The sequence below is a fragment of the Triturus cristatus genome, chromosome 6 (assembly GCF_964204655.1).
Source record: "Triturus cristatus chromosome 6, aTriCri1.1, whole genome shotgun sequence".
Classification (NCBI taxonomy): domain Eukaryota; kingdom Metazoa; phylum Chordata; class Amphibia; order Caudata; family Salamandridae; genus Triturus; species Triturus cristatus.
This window is the reverse complement of record NC_140589.1, coordinates 558,573,434-558,595,317: the sequence shown is the minus strand read 5'-3', so window position 1 is coordinate 558,595,317 and position 21,884 is coordinate 558,573,434. Positions and strand designations below refer to the sequence as shown.

The following is a 21,884-nucleotide window of genomic DNA, read 5'->3' as shown; positions in this document are numbered from 1 at the left end:
CATGGTCCGTAGGGGTGGGCGGGCTTCCAAGGGTGGGGGGCCACCAGGTGTCGTTCCAGGCGTCTGGGTTTGGGCCCATGATGAGTACTTCCGTTTTGTTGGTGTTTAGTTGTAGGCAGCTGTTTTTCATCCATTTGGCGACGGCTTCCATGCCTTCTCGAAAGTTGTGTCTGGCGGTGTTGGGTTTGTTGGATAGGGAGAGGATGAGTTGGGTGTCGTCTGCGTATGACACAATGTTGAGTCCGTAGGTTCTGACGATGGGGGCGAGCGGAGCCATGTAGACGTTGAAGAGCGTAGGGCTGAGGGAGGACCTCTGGGGGTCTCCGCAGGTGGTAGGTGTAGGGTCCCAGAGGAAAGGGGGAGTCTGACCCACTGCGTTCTGCTGGAGAGGAAGGAGCGGATCCAGTCTAGGGCCTTGTCTTGGATCCCTGCGTCGTGGAGTCTGCGTATTAGGGTGCTGTGAGAGACTGTCGAACGCCGCTGAGAGGTCGAGGAGGATGAGGGCTGCTGTTTCTCCTTTGTCCAGTAAGGTACGGATGTCGTCTGTTGCGGCGAGGAGGGCGGTGTCCGTACTGTGGTTTTTTCTGAAAACGGATTGGGAGGAGTCGAGGATGTTGTGCTCTTCGATGAATGTGGCGAGTTGGCTGTTGATGGCTTTCTCGATGACTTTCGCTGGGAACTGGAGCAGGGAGATGGGTCTGTAGTTTTTGAGGTCGGTAGGGTCCGCCCAGGGTTTTTTCAGGAGGGGGTTGATCTCAGCGTGTTTCCAGTCGTCAGGGAACGAGGCGGTTGCCAGGGAGCGGTTGATGGTGTGGCAGAGCATGGGTGCGATGGTGTCGGCGGGTCTGTTGAAAATGTGGTGGGGGCAGGGGTCCGTGGGGGCCCCGGAGTGGATTGACTTCATCGTCTTCAGTGTGTCTGCGGTGGTGAGGGCTGTCCAGTTGTCGATCGCTGGCTTCAAGGTGTCGGGGGTGGTTGGTGAGGGTTCAGTGTGTTGGTTGTCTTTGTCGAAGTTGTCGTAGATGCTCTTGATTTTGTGGTGGAAAAAGGTGCTGAGTTTGTCGCAGAGGTCTTGTGAGGGAGGGATGTTGATGGACTCGCTGGTGGGTTGGGCAAACTCCTTGATGGTGTTGAAGAGTTCTTTGCTGTGGTGTGAATGTGTGGATATTCTGTCATAGAGCTGGCAATACATGGGAATGACCTCTCAAACAAGGGTCTCCAGCTCTTCATTTCTGAAGGCAAGGGCCCTCGCACCTGTTTGGCCTGGCATGGTTGCTCCCAGAGGTGACACACAGCAGTGGACAGCAAGGAGGTGTTAATAGCAGCAGTGTCTGTAGGTGAGTGTATTTTCAAACCGCAGAGTACATGTACAGCACAAACGCGGACGTAAGCGTAGCTGCACTCGCCAATTGGACGACCGCAATCACATTCCCCAAAATTAGCCTATGGGAGAGACTGCTGTGCAGGTAACCGCCAACCTTGTGGTCCTCGACCACCAGCGGTGTAAGCCTCAATTTGTTCTATGCTCGAGCTTAGGCAATCGCCATATCATCGGTCGAGTGTGATGTGTTGCAAATTGCATATTAACACTTGCGTAGTGTCTATCTGCCAATTTATAAAGCACCACCACCACAACATATGAATAGTGGAGCCTTGATAAGTGACATGCTCCAATCTAATTTTAATGTACTGTACAGGGATATATTTGTGCATTTCATTGATGAGCACATATCTACGATGAGATCAGCGACGTGTGATGCGCTACCCGCTTATACATGTCTGTAATGCCTCTCTTTAGTGCTGTTTCTCCACTTTCACATGATGTGCATAACCAAGTTACAGGGCTATGATTGTGATCTTGTGGATGAATGGTCGACAAGTCAGGCTTCACAGTCATGAAGTCACAGGTGTAGTCCTTCTGGATTCTAAACGTGTACTAACACATGACTTTGCCGTTAGAGGGCAGTTATATGTAATGTTGCAAACAGAGCGCACTAATGATGTTCCACAACCTTCTCACATAGGTACCCCTGGGGGGGGGGGGACATCCTCCACAGTTCTGCCCATTTCCTGACCTACAGACCATGCAAGAGTGGCATAATATCCAGAAATACAGTTTAAATTGACAGCCCACTCTGGATCTGACTCCGTTGAAGCCGGACCTCCTACCTGAACTTAACAATCCCCACAATATCACCCCACTTGTTAAAGTAATGTCAGTTTTGCATTTTTTGGCCAAAGGCTCATTTCAATTCACTGTTGCCATTTCAGGCGGAATGTCTCAACCAATGTTCAATCTTGTCCTGACACAGGTACATATAGCAATGTTGAAACACGTGGGCAACTGCATCCAGTTCCCAGGACGTGAGATTTGACCACAGTTAAGGCAGCTTTCTATGGAATTGGTCACATTCCACATGTTACTGGATCACTTGATGGAACCCATATTCCCCTAGTACCCCCACATGACCGAGAGCAAGTGTACAGGAATCAGAAGCACTACCACTCCAACGTGCAAGTTGTCTGTTTGGCTGATCTGTACATCTCCATCTGTGCCTGGTTTGCAGGATGTGCACATATTAGCTTCATCCTGCAGAACTGCAGCATACCATGGCTGATGTCACAACTCCAACCAGAGACGGTCTGGGTTGTAGGTAAGTGCGATTTAACTTAGCTATGTTATGCATAAAGGTGATGTAAAATGATCTAAGTGTGTGATTAAATGATGCCCTTTTATCTATCTCCCATGTAGGAGACTCAGTATATGCCAACCTGCGATGGTTGTTGGCCCTGTTGAGCAATCCTACAACGCCAGGTAAAGTCAGCTTTAATGAGGCCCATAGAATGACAAGGCGCCAGTGGAGCAGGCTTTAGGCCTCCTGAAAGCCAGATTCTGATGTCTGGACAGGAATGGTGGAGCACTCCAATACTCACCCGAGAAGGTGTGTCAGATCACCGTGGCCTGGTGCATCCTTCACAACATTGCCCTGCAATGGGACATACCTTAAATCCCAGAGGATGTAGGCTATGAAAACCCACTGGGTCTGTGCCGTGAAATGCCAAGTGAGGATGAAGATAGTGGTGAGAATGAAGGAGCAGATTTGGGTAAGAATATCATCTGCACCTACTTCTCCTGATGGTAAATATGGTGTGAGATGTGCAGCTGACAACAAACTAGGCACTGTTGGGGTGATGTTCTGATGATCCAGAGATTGTAGCTAGTCTGACCATGTAGTTCTCAGAACAATTTGATGAAGGTATATGTTTTGGTAGTGGATCGTTAATGCAAATGTGACAGATGTTTTGGTAAGGGAACTTCAGAAGTTGACCTTGTGAAGTATTTCATATGTGTGTTTTCACAACTAAGCTCCATGTTGGTCTGTTTTAGGTCCCTGCGCCATGTCGTGTTCATTTGGACATTTTCAGAGTTGTGACTTCAATAGGTATGTGTTGCTGTTCAGATGAACGGAGTGGACAGGGATTGTTCCTGTTATCAAGACAGCTTGCACTGCTATAGTTTGACAGTAACCTTGATTCATTTGGACTGATGTCTTGTGGTGTGCTGGTACTAAAGCAAGATGTGTACCATCATGTGACACTACAAATGGGTGTGTTGTGCCAAAATATTAAAAACCAGCCTTCACATGGCCTCATTTCTCATTGTCTATGACCTGTGTGTAACTGTTGCTGTGTTTCCTCATTAAGGGATAATCGTGCTTGTCACACACGACTGACATTTATTTGTGTAATTCCACCAGATGTAAGCAACACTGGATTGAGAAGATATACACACAAGTTGGACAGTGGATCAAAAACAACAAAGATGGCAATGATCACATACAATCACCACTTAAGTCAAGAAAAACAAGCAAACTACGTGTGCAAATCTCCAAACGTGCCCCATGTCCAAGAGCACTCCCCTATTACCATGGGCAACACAATGAAAAATGAAAAAATTAAATCAGAGCTGCACCACTTTATATAAATGTTCAAATTCAATAGATTAGTGGATTTTGATGAAGCCACGAAGTTGTTGAACAAGGATCAATTTTTTTATTTTTTTATTTCTCTTTCTCTTTATTCATTCATGTTTACAAGACAGACAGCCAACGCGTTTTGTCCTAAACATAGGCATCCGAAAGCCATCGACCATGCGGCGGGATTTTTCTTCACACTATGTACCTTAGTCAAGCTTTGGACATGCCTTAGGGAGCAACGATTGCTAAGCTAGAATATCTCTTTGTGGCTATCATACCACTTGTGCTTTGAATCCTGCTGCAATCGCTAAGACTCAACAAGAATACAGATGAACATCTTATTCTTCATTGTTCTATCCAAATTGGATTAATTGCTGATTCAAACAAATGAGCCTGACGCATGGGTGTGATTGTTAGCTCTACTGAACTATATCTATGTTCAAGGTTATTACCACATCCCGTTATATCTAATGCTCTGAATATATCCAACATTGCCATGAAGAAGTCCTATGTTTAGTACGAAACATGGTGTTTGTCTGTCTTATAAACATGAATGAATAAAGAGAGAGAAAAAAAGAAAAATTTTGGGCCATATTATCAAGGAACGGCGATAACATTATCGCCGCTTTAGCGGCAGTAAACTACCCCTAAAGCGGCGATAATGGGCTTGATAATATGCCCTTGTGAATTCCCATAGAAGCCCATGTTCTGGTGTGAAAGTGGTGCAGCTCTGATTTCGTTTTTTCACTGGATTGAGAAGACCCTGTGTTCAAGAACTGTGGTATTGACAGGTGTCTGTGTACAGAATTCATTGCTGTTATTTGTTTTTATATATTTGGGATAACCTACATGTGCATGTCTGATGTTTTCGACTTATTCCGTTTTTTCCATGGTGTGCGATATTGACAGATTTGTTCCCTCATACCATATGGTATCAGCCTGCTAGTTCAGAGGTCTAAATTGACCCTGTATTACAGAGTGCTACAGATGTTGGTAAGGTATCAGAGATCATGTCAGATTATGAATGGACACATTTAATACATGTATTGATGCAAAACATATGTGTGTAAGTCCTTATGTGATCTGCTAGTGTACGAAGGTTATACCACTTTCTTTCTGACAACATATCCATGTTTCCAATAGTCACATATGTTAAACGTGAAAAACGGAATATGGTTGTTCTGTCACATAGTACAATGCGTGAATGAATACAAGAGACAATGTCATGTTTGGTGTATTGTACAACTAATTAACAGTAAAAAACAAAAGTGAGTAACATAAACGTGATAGGTGGCTAAAAGGAGAGTAAAAAGTGAAGGATACAGTCATGGTGGATGAAAGCATTGGAGTAGAGTCCATAGTTTCTGGAGCTCAAAGTCCAAGTTGCTCCTCACATCAGACCGGGAAAAGTGGGGTGGTATAATCAACAAAGTGAATATGTCACACACACAGGAACAACATTAGTGGCGAGGTGTCTCTCTGCCAGTGGTTCTAGTCTTGCTCCCTTCCCTCCTGAAGTCTTACAAGAACGTCCCCTCTTTCTGGATAAAAGGGGATCCAGAGCTGCTGAGGCAAGGGTACTTGTGGGCAAAAACTCCTCTGTCAGGGCCTCCCTTCCTGTGGCTGCTGCAGAGGTTGATGGTGCTGAAGTGCTTGGCACACAGGGAGGTGTAGTTGAAATTGGAAAAGCCATCCAGAGAGTGCTGTTTATGTGCCACAGCACCCCTACCAGGGAGTCTACCTTGCCACAGAGGCCAGCCACCTTAGTGCGGACCTCAGCCACCTCAGTGCGGACAACTGCCACCTCAGTGTGTAGGTCCACTACCTCGGTGTTAACACCAGCCACCTCAACCTGGATTGCAGCAATCTCCTCATGTGTTGACTCTTGCAGCTTCTTCATTTCCATAACTTCGTTTACAACCTAGCCCATCACATCTTGAGAGCTCGGATAAATTCCCAGGAATTGTGTAATGGCAGCCTGGGCAGCTGTCTCACCGATGGACTCACTCTGGTATTCCACATTGCCCCTCTCACGACATCTAGCCCCACTGCTTCATGACCTAGGCCCAGACTGCACACTCCCACTGGGACTTGGCTCCTGACTTACCGGGGAGGTGGAGGCCGTCTGAGGAGCCAGGACTGTGTTGCAGGACTACCTGTGCTAGGTGCACAGGTTGTGGGGACAGATGTTGTCTGGGAAGTTTCCACTGTGGTGGGAGGTGTGGTCCCATTAACCCAAATGTTGAAAATCTGCCCAGGCTGAACTGATTTGCCAGGCCATTCATCGACGTCCAATGCTTCAGGAGGACGTTCTTCATGGAGGGCTTCTTCTTTTTCCTCAGGGTATTGAGAGGGGCTCTGGTGGCTTGCCTGTGTCTGTTCTGCAGCAGTGCTGGGTTCACCTTTTGATGAAAATATTGGCAGTCAATAGGAGATTAGAGGTGTGTACATCTAGGTTGTTTTTGCCAAGTTCATTGTGGGGTTGAGAAGTGGAAAACTTTAGTGGTGTCTTCATTCAGCAATTTCATGTGGACTTTAAATCTGGCAATGTATCTGATTTCAACATCTCATGGGATGTGTGGCTATCTGGAATAAAGGGGCATATTATCAAGACAAGCGATAAAATTATCGCCGCTTTAGCGGCAGAAAACTGCCGCTAAAACGGCGATAATGGGCTTGATAATATGCTCTATGGGATTCCAATTGAAGCTCAGGTTAGAAGTCCTTCACATCTAACATGGGCTTCAATTGGAATTCCATAGAGCATATTATCAAGCCCATTATCACCGTTTCAGCGACAGTTTTCTGCCGCTAAAGCGGCAATAATTTTATCGCCTGTCTTGATAATATGCCCCTTAGAGTTTAGGCACTGTGTCATCATCACTAACCTACACCCACACAGTATCATTCTGGTGTATATCTATCCATTTCAAAGGCCATAGATGTTGAAATCTGAGCAACAATGAGCTTGGTTTCATGTTTTGGCTATTTATTCCTATTATGGGACTGTGAGCATTGGGTCACCTGGCATTAGTAGAGACTTGTGTGTCTTTGTTTGCATAACTCAGACTAACATCAGTCATAGTTTGCATGCAGAACACCATTCAACCGAAGTTGTACTACGTGTATTTCTGTATCCAACTTTCTGTGCATTACAGATTTCATGAGTAGTATTATTTTGGTCGCAAGATGGCTGCCAGGTGAAAAGGGGGTTAAGGAGTGTAGCATGCTGTATGGAGTTGAAGAGACAAGGCCTCATGGTAGCTATAGCCAATTTAATATCACTTTAGCAGCAGTTGAGAAAAGGTAAGCTTCTTGATTAGTGCTAGTTCAGTAGCATGAGGTCTACCAGGTGAGTTGGGGGGTTAAGGAGTGTAGCATGCTGTATGGAGTTGAAGTGACAAGGCCTCATGGTAGTTATAGTCAACTGGGACTTGACTTACGTGAAGTGTACCGTAGCTGTTGACAGCACAGATTTTCGGCCAAGCACACATTTGCATGTTCCGATATTTCATGGTTCCTGTTTTTTAATTTAGAAGATGCAGCACTTACAAACAGCATTGGAACATGTGGCATTTCATGATTTATCAGCATGTGGTGTCATATTCACCAATTGTCATTGCCACAAACAGACATCTCATACACTTTCTATGTGGCATGTTCAGGGAGTAGATGTGAAAGACGATGGCAAAGGCAGAGTTGATGGCAATCAGGACAGTGTAATGTTGTAGCATTACTTATAGTACAGCTTACCTGAGTCCATTCCTCCCTAAATTCTTTCCAAGCTCTGTGTTTAGGATGCTCAAGACCTTTTCCTCCCAGTGAATGAGTTGTAATGGCACGCTGGGAGGACCACCGCCAGTCCACCTGGTGGTGGCTGCTGCACTTGCCATGCACCTTCTTCCTGAGGTTGTTCCACCTCTTCCTATGTCATTCTGTGTGCTCTGTTCACTATTCTCACCCACATTTCCACTCTCGTACTGTAAGGAGTATGCTGGACTTGGGCTCCAAACCGTTGTGGCTCTACTCTAAGGATTTCATCCACCATGACTCTTAACTCGCCTTCAGTGAACGCAAGTTTCTTAAGTGCCATGGTGAGAAAAAAAAATGGGTAATGACTTCAACTGAAATACAAGCTTTGGCATAGCCAATAGGTCTCGCCTTTGGGACCTTATAAGTGTTTAGTTATCCAGCACAATATCCTTGGTGCAACAACATCAACTGTTGCATGGCTAAACACTTATAAGCTCCCAAAGGCCAGACTTATTGGCTATGCCAATGCTTGTTTTAAGCAAGTAGGGGAACAAAAGGAGGATGGAAGCAGCAAGAGGGCACCGTGGGGGCCATAGCAACATGTGTGGGTGGAGGCAAGTTTTTAAAGCAGGTGGGTAGCAGATGCAATATGCGGATGAGAGGGTAGAAACAGCAGTGGGGGCAGGAGTGTGGGGGAAGATTTTTAGCGGGGAAGGCAACACTGGGATGTGGGGCAGATGCAATATGGTGGCACGAGTGAGCGGCAAAAGCAACATGGGGTGTTGGTGGAAGAGGCAACTTGGGGGGTAACAACGAAAGGTACAAAGTTCCTCGGAACTTTGTACCTTTCGTTGTTACTAGTCGTATGGGGTATGTACACTGGACCTCTCTAAACAACAACACCCCTAGTCCCTACCTTTGATAAAAGCAACTTGGGGGGTGCCATTGGGGTGATCAAACGGACAAAAGACAGAAATGTGGAGCTAGCATGATAAAAGGACACAGGGAGAAGGCAACACAAGGGGACTGAGGGTCAAGTACACAGACCAGAGGCAAGAACAGAGAGCCCAGCAGAGGGGGGAGAGTTTGGGGGGACGGGGGAGTACAGGAGGGAGATAGCTGGAAAACACATGCACTCTCATAGAATGCTTGAAAAAAGTAGGTCACTGAAAAGCTGCAGGGGAAGAACTTAGTAGTGCATCCATGCTCCAGGGAAGGGACAACCAAAGGACAAGAAGAGGAAGGAAAGCCAGAAGTGATAACAAATATGAAGGAAGCAAATGAGTGAAACTGAAGCCAGCCAATAGAAAGCAACAGACAAGCTTTAAGCCCGCTGTAAGATACCAGTATGTCTAGCAACAGACAGCACATGTGCTGTCTTTGATGAAACCTAAACCAGTTTCAAGAATGTGGCTATTGAAGCGTGGAAGACAAAGGGTTACCAAGTGAAACTTAAGAGTCCAGTGGTTGCAGTAGCTAGCCTTTGGGCGGTTTAGCCATGATGCGCACAGTTTGAATTCATGGAGGGAGCAGTGATTTGTGTTGACAGAGAGAGAATTTTCGAGTGTTAGAAATGCCCATAGTTTATTTTTGTGGAATAACCACCTTGCTATTGTGACTGCCCAATACGTCACCTATTAAGCATTTCAATGAAAGGTTCAAGTTGAACCCGCATTTTATTGTTGCAGGGTCCTCATTTCAACGCACACAGCCGGAAAGCTCTCAAACCCTGACAGATTACAGCCCCACGATCAATGCATTGTTTGTAAAGCGGCTTCCGTTGCCAGATAGCGTCACAGCCTTCCTGTGCAAGGAACTGGGACAGATTGTGTGTCTGCCTCCAGAAACGAGAGTGTGCTTCGTGCCGTGCCAAGCTTCCTCTGAAACCAAGAGACCGCTTGGTTTCTTTCCTGGAAATCTGCAGATTCCAAATTCTTAAATTGGTCCCCTGGAGAGATGACATCGTTGCAGTGAGAGTCCAGTGCAGTGTGTAATCTCTCTTTGGAGATGGGTTGAGTCCATGGCTGCAACAAGGTACACTGATTACATTGAATATTGAGCCCAGTGAGTTAACCCTTCGGTTGCTGTAGGTCATTACTTTTTTAGGTTTGGTTGAACTAAGAGTGCTGTGGCCAGCTGGTGCACTGACCATGTGTGGCTATCACGACAATATATTACCACCACTCCAGCAGCAGCTTTTTGTTCTTCTAATATGGTAGTCACTTAGTCACGGTGGGCACCACCGGCTAAAATTGAGCACTGACTGTAAATCTTTCATAAGTGAATTAGATTGAATACGTCACATCCCAATGCTCACCATTTTGTAGCTGTTTTCTTCGGTGTAACGCGAGTAAGTGAACATAAACATAGCTGACTAATGACGACTCAATCAGGAGCTGTTATGTTGGAGGAAAAAGTCAAATCTAAACTAAAGTTTTTATCAGTGACTTGTTTTGTTTGTTCCAGTTTTTTTCCAGTCCAAACCAAACCTTGATGTAAAACCGTCTTGAGAAAAATGTATGCAACTCAGTGAAAAGTTATTTTTCATATTATTTTATGTTAGGGGTGAGCATGGATAAAGTCAGTTAGATCAGACATTATACATACATCTCAGTGATATGTCATCATAGCAGTCTGGAAACGGTACATCACTGTCTGAAAATGCATCAGAAGCCCACGCCGCAGCCTGAGGAATTGGCGGGAGCGACTGGCACTAAAGTGAGCACTGTCGGTGTCAGCTGCAAATAAAATATTTCATGTTGGCTTTGAATCGCCCATAAACAAAGGTGCCTTTTCTCTTGGCTCTCCCCCTCCCTCGTCAGCCCATGCCCTTCTGCCGCACGAACACAAAGAAGCTCTCCCTGGGGTCCAGATAAAGCACAATCACTGCTGAATCAGCAGAAGTGCAATGAAGCGGGTCCATGAGTGATGACGCACGCCACTGAATGTAAACAAGCGGGCGCATGAAAGATAAGCAGTTGAGAAGGGAACAGGCAGCAGCTGTTTTCAAGCACCCTCGTGCTTGTGGAGGCATCCGCCTTGTGGGAGCGAGAAGCGGACAATTAGCATGCGCGCCGCTGCTCGCTCCTGCAAGGTAGATGCAGCCACAAGCATGAGTGTGTGCTTCCAAAAAGAGCAGAGCGACGGCTAAAGGTCCTCCTATGCAGCGCATGCGCGCTGCGTAGGCGAGACCTAATAAAAACAGAGGATGATGAGATAGGTTAAAAAAATAAAAGATAAACGGGTGGTGAAGAATGAAATATGAACATTTCACCCAAAAATATATGCGTTGTCAAAGGTGTTGTACTTGGTGTATATGTGCCTGTTCTGATAAGAATGTCAAAAGATGCTCGTCAGGGTTGGGGTGTATATTATAGCGTGATTTGCAGGTGTGTCCACTTGTCACAGCACTTTGAGTGTGTGGTATTTAAATCCATCCAATGGACAGTGTTGTGTTTTTTTTTTTATTCTCGTACCTCGGCAATTGATTGCCTTTAAGGACTTGTTGTTGGCTGTGCACCGCTGTGAGACTACCAGTGCCACTTTGTACTAGTAATATGCTTGACGATCGGATTGCTATCCTGGCGGCATCTGTAAGCTCACTGTCAATAATTCAGACCACCGTGAGACTGCCGCAGGACCACTGACAGGACCCCCATGCTGGCAGTGTATGTTTCATGCTGCCCAACTCATAATACGGCAGTCGGATATGCGCTGGTGCAGTGGCGGCGTGGAGTGGACGGACGCGGTTCTCTGGTGGTCGAATCGCCAAACTAATAACCAGTCCCTATGTATTCATGGGTCTCCAAATTCCTGTTCATACTCTAACATATCCTCTTTTGCTTCATGCAATATAGTTCTCTTCTTTGCAAGAGTAGATTTACCAATTCTTGTATCTAATTTACAGTCTAATTGTATCAGATTGTGGTGCCCCAAAATAGATTTCGCATATTGAGTGTTGATCTTACATGAACATAATAAAAAGGTTAGTGGCAAAATATAGTAGAGCACATTTCACTTTGAGCCACTGCAACCAAAGAGAACCATGTCTGATAGGAAAGTCAGTTTAGAAAGTCACAAAGTCTGCAAGGCTAATTCCATCCAAGGGCCATCTTACATATGTGCCACTGTTTCCCTATTTGCACCACGGTGCACCTTTAAATAGGTGCGGCGTGCGCACACAGCAAAATTGTGCCCCTAGGGCAGCCGCAAACTCTTGCTGCCCTGGGTGCAGGCCATTCAAGCGAAAGATGGAGCAGCTACTTCAAAGCCACCCCCTGTTTCACTGTGCATGTGGCAACCTGCATGCACTTTTTAAGAGGGGAGAGAGTTCCCCTTGAAGGCGGGTGTAGTGAGTGGTTGAACCCACCTGCAGGGAGATGTCTGAGGGGTCCATCGGGCCCACTTCCCCCCCATCCAGCAGGCAGCCATCATGGGGTGCACTGATAGTGCGCCACATTCTTCTGGTGCACTTTCAGTGTGCCTTCTGACAGCTTATTTGCCTTTGCGCCTGCATACATACGTAGAGGCAAAGCGATTCCCTCATTTGCACGGGGCCGTACACCAGGGCAAATGAGGGAATGCCCTCTTGAGCTAGAGCTGGTGCTACATATGCCCCAGGGGCCTCGCAAGCGTGTGCAACCCCTTCTGTAATACCAAGGAGCCCTGGGGGCACACGAAGTGGGCACACATAGCTGCCCTTAAAAGAGGGCTTAGGTCAGCGTCTCCTGACAATTTCACTTCTCACCCTCTGAGGCGGAAGCCGGAGGTCTCTCAACGCTATCCCTGAATTGCTTTTCCAACAGATTACTTGCTGTGTGATTAGCGCTCTTTTAGACTCGCTCCTCGAGTATTCGTTTTGTATTTTAACCACGCTGTATTTTTAAGCGTTCCTGCTCGCTGGCAACTTGCCTACCTTTCCTGATCTCCCTCTACCACCTGGGCCGCTCTCAGCTGAGTATTGACGCTGAGAGTCGGTCCCGGGGAGGCGAGGGATCACAGCGGCCATCTTGGGTGTGGGGGACGCACTCACGCGCTCTAGCTGCCCTTAAAATACGGACAGGTCTCTCCGCGTAGCGGACGCGTTTGCGGACGCGCCGGATGCCCGCCGGAGTCACGCCAGAGTCCAGCCCGTCTGCGCCCGTCCGCGCTGAGGACGGGCTGCAGGTCGGGCTGGACCCATCTCTCACTCTTGCGAGTTGTGGCTCTTCCGGACGTTATTCCCATTCCGACCTCCTGGCCCTCCGTCCCGTGTCCCTGCCTTGCTCCCACCGTTTCTCCCCTGAGGGGATCTTGCATTCCCACAGGTGCTGGGCTTGCTCGGCCTCCCTCAAATTCTCGAAGGATGTCGCCCCCTCTGCACCCCTCCCGTGCATACAGCCTGTCCAACTGCGGAAATCTGGCTTTCTAATAAATGCTCGCTCTCTGATCAAGCATAATGTTGCATTTCACGACTTCGTCGACAGTCGACAACCAGACTGGGTATTCATTACGGAGACCTGGGCCTCTGACTCCTCCGGACATGATTTACTTATGGCTATACCTGACGGCTATGCCCTTTACAGGCAGGACAGACAACTATGCAGAGGGGGTGGCATCGCCATTCTTGTTAAAACTCCCTCTCTCTGTGTGATCAAACCTATACCTCTACCCCTATCTCGTGTGGAAGCACTCTATTTTTGCATCACCCCATCTCCCTCAATTTCTTTCTCTGGGATCCTTATTTACAGACCTCCTGGCACCAGGGCCAGCTTTCCTTCTGAACTTATGACTATTCTTGAACCGTATATCGGAAAAACAGCCTTTACCATCTTGGGTGATTTTAATTTTCACTTAGATGAGACCAACTCTAAAGACACTATCTCTCTCGTTGAAACCCTCAAAGCGTGTGACTTCATCCAGCACGTAAATAGTCCTACACATAAGGCAGGACATATTCTTGATGGTCTATTCTCCAACGACGACAGGCTTTCCACTGGCGCTCCTCTACAGGTGGCCTGGTCCGATCATTTTGCTGTACCATTTGATCTTGACATCCCCGGCACCTGTTCCTCCAATCACAATACCACTCCCTTTATTCTCAGGAGAAACTTAAGGAATATCTCAGATGACACTATTGCCCCTCTGATCTCCACTTCCGAACTTCTAGCTGTCACGGATGCTTCAGAGGCAGCCCAGTCTCTGACTGACTCCATCTCCAAAGCAGTTGAAAATCTCGCCCCCTCATCCCTGTGCTATGTAGCACGCCTCAAACCTACTGCACCCTGGTTCTCTGACCAGCTCAGACTTATGAGACAGGGCTGCAGGAGTAGTGAAAGGAAGTGGAGGAAATCCTGGGACTTAAAAGATAGAGAGGCTCATAAATCCGCACTACGTGCCTACAAATACCAAGTGATAATCAAGAAACAGGAATATTTTTCAAATCTGACCAGCTCTCTCTCTTCTTCAAGAGATCTCTTCAAAATCGCTGACTCTTTATGTTCCCTGCAACTTCCCGATCCAGTAGTCAGCTCCCAACAACTCTGTAACGATATTTCAGACTTCTTTCACAACAAAATACATGACATTCATGTCTCTCTCGAATCCCACCGTCTTGCTCTTGACCATAACACTCCCCCTCTCATATCCAATCTTGATGCACTAGGCAAGGACCCTCCTCGCCTACTCACAACCTTTCCCTCCCTATCCCTTGAATCTCTGAATTCACTTCTTGACAAAATTAAATCGGCCTCCCCCCTTGATCCGATACCCCTTAAGAAACTGAAAGAGTGTAGAATCCACCTCTCTCCTCTTCTGCTTAACGTCTTAAATAAGGCCATCGCTCAAGGCTCTTTCCCTTCTATTTGGAAGAAGGCAATAGTCAAACCGCTACTTAAGAAGCCGACTTTGGACCCGGCCATGCTGAAAAATTTTCGGCCCATTTCGCTTCTTCCTGCACCCGCGAAGTTGCTTGAGTCGCATTTGAATTTCCATTTATCTGCCTTTCTCGAATCTTCTGAATACCTGGATAACACTCAGCACGGTTTCAGAAAACACCACAGCACAGAGTCCGCCCTTACCTATGTGGTCGATAACATCCGACGCAAGGTGGACTCTGGCCAAACCACGGTCCTAGTTCTGTTGGACCTCACGGCCGCTTTCGACACCCTCTCCCCCGCCATCTTGTCATCTCGGCTAAGGGAGACGGGTGTCACTGGATCGGCCTTGAGTCTCCTAAATTCCTTCCTGACCGAAAGGGAACAGAGAGTGATGCTTGGGAACCACCTCTCCCCTGCCAAGTCTCTGCAATGTGGGGTGCCACAAGGGTCGGCCTTAAGTCCGACCCTTTTTAACATCTATGTGGCCCCCCTTGCAAGACTTATTAAATCTCAGGGGATGGAGGTGGTATCCTATGCAGACGATACGCAGATTATGGTCTCTCTTGCTCACACCTCGGTTAGCACATCTGCCGCCAGCTTCAGGGTTTGCATGCAGTATGTGGCAGACTGGATGACTATAAATTCCCTGAAGCTGAATGGTGAAAAAACCGAGGTGTTGATATTTGGGAAGAACCAGAATCTGTGGTCGAGCGAGTGGTGGCCCTCTTCTCTTGGCATCTGCCCCACCCCCTCCCTATCTGCCAGAAATCTGGGAGTGATATTTGACACCTCACTCTCTATGTCCCTGCAAGTCAACAGGACCGTTGCTACCTGCTGTGGTGTGATCCGGGTACTCAACAAAATCCGTGGGTACCTTTCCCCCCAGGCGCGTAAACAGGTTGCAGTCGCCCTGGTGGGTTCGAGACTGGATTACTGCAACTCCCTCTATATGGAAGTCAACAAAGGGCTGATCCACCGTTTGCAGACTCTTCAGAACTCTGCAGCACGCTTTGTTTTGAATCTCCCCAAAGCCTCCTCTGCCACCTTAGCCAGGAAAGAGCTTCATTGGCTTCCGGTACAGCACAGAATCGCCTTCAAAATCCTCTGTCTCACCCACAGAGCATTGATGGATGGTCCTGCCAGTGCCATTGGCTCTCTTCTCTCGCGCTATGTCCCCTCAAGAAACCTGCGCTCTGCGGGACTCTGTCAACTAGCTGTCCCCCGCATCAAATTTGTCAGATGGGGAGCCAGAGCCTTTTCCGTCGTCGCTCCGCAATTGTGGAACTCCCTCCCCATGGAGATAAAAACTCTCCCTTCCATCGACTCTTTCAAAAAGGCTCTAAAAACGTATTTCTTTAAGAAGGCCTACTCATGATTAAATAGGACTAAGTAGGGTCTTATGTTGCTGTATTTAATCTAGGCGCCTTGACGCCCACTGGGCTAAGTACGCGCGATACAAGAAACTCCTCATTCATTCATTCACATGACCATTGCGCCCCCGGGGCACTTTTTGTAATATGGCCCCAGATTCTTTAAAGAAAAAGGTTATAGGTGAGTACTGCTCTAACTGGAGAGGAAGAAATTCAGTTATCATCAGTCAAGTCAAATTAGCTTTATTCGACGATTGTCATAAAAGCATACAAAGATTAGATACAATTACAAGGAAGACAACATATTAAAACAGTTAAAAAAATAAATAGCATTGCATAATTCATATTTCAAGTGGTTAAACAATCTACCCGTCCAACAATTTACTCCTAATTACCCAGGCCCTCCCAAGAAATTTAGCAACAGATATATAAATACAAGGTATTTCAGAAGAACGTAAGATTCTAAGTACTACCTTAACATTCCTAATGCCCAGCTGTCGACACAAAGGTTTAATCCAGGCCCGTCTCGGGATTACATATGAAGGGCATTGAAACAAGAGGTGGTTAATTGATTCGGAAGGTGCCGTACAACCTGGGCAAATAAGTGTGCAACTCGAAGACCATCTAGATGTAAATTCTCTAACTGGGAGACTACCAACTCTAAATTGGAAATATAGCTTCCTATCCAGAGGATTGGTAATATCATCCCAGAAAGATGCCTGTGAAATTGAGTCCTTAAAAGCGAGAAATACTCCTGACAGTGAAAGTGGGGCTGTGGTTCTATAAACTCGGATAGCCATCATTTCCCAATATAGGGCTTTCAATATTTGTTTCGACGGGAACCTGGAATTTACTGGGTCATCCCAAATCTTTTAGACCCAACTCTTTGAGCATCTCATGTATCCTATGGAGCCATTTGATTTTGTGGAAATTATCGATTTTAACTATATCCATAAGGCCACGGGCAAAGAGCCCAAGTTCCGGGGTAACCCATAATCGTCGCCAGTATAGAACTGGACGAAACGAGGCAATTAATGCTATTGGTCTTACTCCTAGGTCGTAAAACAAGGGGCACAAGGGAGTACTCTGTGGTAGTCTAGTAAGATTACGTAAAAATCTATTTTCAGAGGTAGACATTTTATGTAAGTTCTCGAACCCCCACAACTCAACTCCATAGAGCGCAGCACCAACCACTTTTCCATCATAGACACGAAGTGCCGGGTCGATCGGTTTTGTTAGAGATTTTGAATGTTCTTTGCTCAGCGCACCAGAGATTTGACAGTGTTTAAGGGTAGCCATATCTACCTGCTTCTTCCAACCCAACTCATGTTGGATACAAATACCTAGGTAAATAAAATCTTGGACTTGATCAAGTGGTAGTTTGTTCATAAATATTTTTCCCTTGAAAGATTTAGACTGGTTAAAAGACATAAATTTAGATTTTAAAACATTAATTTCTAGCCCGCGAGCTGAACAAAAGTCCTCAAAAATATTTAAAGAATTCTGGAGGCCGCTCGGGGTTTTAGCTATGATCAGACAATCGTCAGCAAACATTAAAATAGGAATTTTGGCACCTGCCAACATAGGGGCATCTACGCTTGCTTCAATTAACAATTTAGCCACATCATTGATGTACATCGAAAATAGCGTAGGCGCAAGAACGCAGCCTTGTCTGACCCCCTTCTGAATGGGGAACTGAGTGGTCACTTGTCCTACACAACCCCACCTAACCTGGGCAAAATTGTCCGTGTGGAGTCTAATAATTAATGAAAGTAACAAAGGTGGCATGCCCATTTTGTCAAGGACGGCCCATAAGGATGCCCGTGGGACAAGATCAAACGCTGCCCTTAAATCAATAAAGGCAGCATATAGGCTGCCCTCTCCTAGGAGTACAGTCTTCCAGTAAAGCATAGCAAAATGGAGTTATCATCAGTAAGTTCTTAGGGTTTCTGCAGATCTGTTCTTGCTATCCATTGTGAAAAACCCAATTCAGAAATACGTTGTAACAGGGTAAGTTTAATTTCATACATAATTTATTTAAAAAGGCACACATTAGGATCCCCATATAATTTGATCACTCAGCATCTAATAATGTCTAAAAAGTCAAATAGCATATTTCAAGGCCTTTATCATCATTATTAATGTGCTCTTGTTTGCTTCCTCTCCCTTGTACCTTTCTTTGTAATCTCCAAAACAACATCTTCAATTATTATATATTTTTTTCTTTCAGAATGGAAGCAAAATGTTCTAAGAATAAATCAGGAAAAAGATATTGCAGAAGATGACAATAACAGAGCAAAGCTAGACCTGGCCTGCTCCAAAACAGAATTTGAGGATCTAAACTTTGAGGACATTAAAGATAAAATGTGGATTAAAAACTTTCTAATAGAAAAGATTCTTATGATTGATCCTAAAATCTGTAAAAGAGTTTATTCTGGTAGCTGTGCTAAGCACAAAGATGGATGCTCTGCTGGACACAGGAAAGACCAAAAACACAGGAATGAATCTTACTGCTGTCCTGATTTGAAATTTGGTTGTTATTCGCCTTCCTTTAGAAGAGCACCAGAACAGACACGTGATTCTTTTAAAGAATCTTTATTTTCGGAAGATAATTTTGCCAACACAAGAGACTATAAGAGCAAAACAATAAGAAGTCCTACTTTAATGAAACAGCTATTTGGAGTCCCTAACAATACCCCCAGTTCTTCCAGAGGCAACAGTTTGAAGCCTCTTTGTGCTACTTATGACCATAATGCTAAATATCACGTCAATAACAGTAAAAGCAGCAATGGTCCAATTATAAAGAATCAACACTCATCCTGTGAAAGAAGGTTTGTGAACTCTAATAGGCACAATCTGCAACATACTACAAGTGCAGATAGGGACTGATTCTTCTTAAAATCAAATAGAAGCATTACTGTAATCAAAACACAGATTTGACATTTTATTGCCGATTGTACATATTTTAATCATTTCATTTTCAATTATTAAAAAGAATTGTTGAAATATATTAGGTCTTTTATCATGCCTAATTACTGTAATTTCAAGTAGTTGAATTGTAAAATATATGCCACATAAATTACACCGGATCATGTTTGGGAGTAGTTTATTTCCAGGTCGTAGTTGTTTTCATAAAATAATTTATTTTAGTAATACCTCTAATGATGATGCTGTCACAAGGTGTGCATTTTTGGAACTAAATAATAGTTTCTGTTAAAATCAAACTTTACTATTGTATCCTTAGAAGTACCCTGTAAAGAGGAATACTTACTGGTACTAGAGGTCAACGGGTTCCTCTTCACATAGGCACCGAAAACACTGGACCTGGTAAAGAAAATGAAGCTAGATTAGTGAAAGGGGAAATAGGAAATGACGAAAATGTTAGGTAAGCGAGGGAGAGGAAGTAAAAAAGGAACAGAGACTAAAGACTGTGGTGGTATCCAATGCAGGAGTTGGTTGGAATTGCAGATGGAAGATTGACATTGGAGGGCAAAACCAAGGTAATGGAGTACCATGAGACAACCCTTAGCCCCGAATGGAGAAGGACGTCATTGAAAGTTGGCAGTTGCACACTCAACAGGAATGCCTTGTCTCACCCTGGGAGATGGACTATCCTAACCACAAGTCAGGAGGTTTGTTGCAATGAATACGGGTTGGGGAAGTCTGGGGTCTAAACAGGAAAGCAGGTAAAAGCAGTGCTGGAGCAAAATATTGTAAAAAATATATTATGAAACAGAAATATTGTGAAGAATATTGTGATGTCAAAAGTGTTGTAGACAGAAATATTGAAGGTAACACTTTCATTTTAAGTGTTTTTTTAATGTCGTTATAAAAATATAGTTTTCTAAATTAGTTAAATTAGTTGTATTATGTTGTAGGAGAGGGGTATTGGGTTCATAGGGAAAAAGGATGGTGAGATTTTTAAAATATGTTAAAATAAGATAAAATATTTAGTATTACTTTTTTTGTGATTTGTATTTTTATTGTAAAATTTGCTTTATGAGTGATGTTAGGATATTTTTGTAATTTCAAATGTAATATTTTATGAGAAAATATTTGTTGAGATGTTATGATTCTTTTTTGCAATATTATTTTTTAATATTTACTTAATTGTTTTGGAATTAGGGAAGCCATTCGAGACCTCTCACGTAATAAGGCTCCGGGACTTTATGGCCTGCCGGCAGAGATCTATTACACCTCCTCAGACAAGTTAATCCCCCACCTGGAGCGGCTATACCAAACGGCCCTAGATTCTGGTAGTCTCCCCCCCACTACCATGCAGGCCTTGGCCTCTTCCCTTCCTAAACCAAAGAGGGACCCATCAGATATGTCAGGCTACCGCCCACTGTCGCTTTTAGCTACAGAGTATAAAATTCTAAGCAAAATCTTGGCCCATCAGGGAACATGGCTGACTGCCAAAGAAAATGGCTGCACACTAACGTAGCTCTGACACCCATGCCCGGCATCGTACTTGTCTGTATCATAATCAGAACTTGGGAGCTGACATCAAATAGCCCAAAACCTTGACTCCCACCTGGTGTCGTCCAAGGCCGCGAGAAACGAACATTTGCCGCCCGGAAGCAAGAAAATCGGACCAAGGCAGCGGACTTGAGAGGCTTCCATCTACAACTCTATGTGTACGGCCTGCCAGTGTCATGTTGCTGGCCGCCGCGCGTCGGAGCACTATGGGCCTGGTGTCAGGAGACGGTCCCAGGGTGCGTGCCCAGAGCAGAAAACAAACCCACTCCACGAAGAAAGGACGACAGGCTGACCTGCCAGCCTACTGGACCCACCTGGAAGTGCGTCGCTGCACAAAATGAAGGGCGGAGTGCAAACAGGTCGCCCGCTGCATCTGTGACCGAGTGATGGGAGATATCATCTGAGCTAGCCGCTGTAGTCCTGGGGACAGTGAGAGCAAGTAATGTGAGGACCCACACCTGGCGAACTGGCCAAGACCATCGGGCATGGCCTGGGCCGGAGAGCTGACCGGCGCCAACGCGTGTAGCTGGGAAAACAACTGTTTATTGGCCCTAGGAGGACCGCAGTGCCTGGAGAGCAGAGCAGAGGAGCAAGACTGAGCACAGGTATGGAGGCAATCGATGGGGAGACACTGGGGATCTAGACACCCTGCCCGGCCCCCAGAAGTGAGACTACGTAGCCGCCTACTGCTGGGGTAATAATCTGGAGCCCAGATCAGGGAGCACACACGCGAGACCCTCAGCGCACATAAGCAGTGACCGGACCTCGAACAGGGACCACCGCGACTCACCGGTGTAGGAGGTGCGGCCACAGCGCCCAGTAGATACTGCTGCATTAGGGGAGCACGTGCTTGTGGGGGGAGTGAGCTGGTAAAAGCCGACAGGCTGACCAACGCCCTTCCACATTGGCCAGTGCAGGCGGCTGTGAGTAACTGGTGGACTCCGGCCCCCCCTTAATATCCCCCTAGAGGAGACCCAACGCGCAGCAATGGCGGGAGGAAAAGGAGGCCGGTGCCTCGCTACAGACAAAATTAGACATGTATGCATGGCAACAGGAGAACAGCGATCAAGCGAACTGCACCGGGGTCACACAAAAAAACAGGGCACCACCGACATGTGAAGGGAAACAAGATGACTTAACATTACAAGACATTATGACCGCAATCACAACGGTGTGCACCTCCCTAGAATCCAGGATAGATTTGGTCTCCTCCAAAGTTTCTTTAATCAGGGAGGACATTTGAAACACAAATGCCAGAATCAAAGAGGTAGTGGTCACCACTAAGACCCTAGAATCCGACACAACCTTACTTAAAAAACAAGTCAAAGATTTGCAAACAACTGCAGAAAGAATGGAAAGCCGCCTGGATGACTATGAGGGGAGAGCAAGGTGAAATAACTTCCAAATCCTAGGTGTGCCTGAGAAAACAGAGGGCCCAACAGCTGATC

General features: G+C 45.9%; 1 protein-coding gene across 1 annotated transcript in view; it reads left to right on the top strand.

The window, feature by feature from the left end:
• The window catches only part of LOC146817393 (uncharacterized), a 1,110,110-nt gene extending 1,091,264 nt beyond the window's left edge, over window positions 1-18,846 (top strand). The window contains exon 10 of the mRNA XM_085609207.1: window positions 18,188-18,846. Within this exon, the coding sequence (XP_085465333.1) occupies window positions 18,188-18,846 (659 nt within the window). The remainder of the gene's footprint in view (window positions 1-18,187) is intronic.
• The last annotated feature ends 3,038 nt before the right edge of the window (window positions 18,847-21,884 follow it).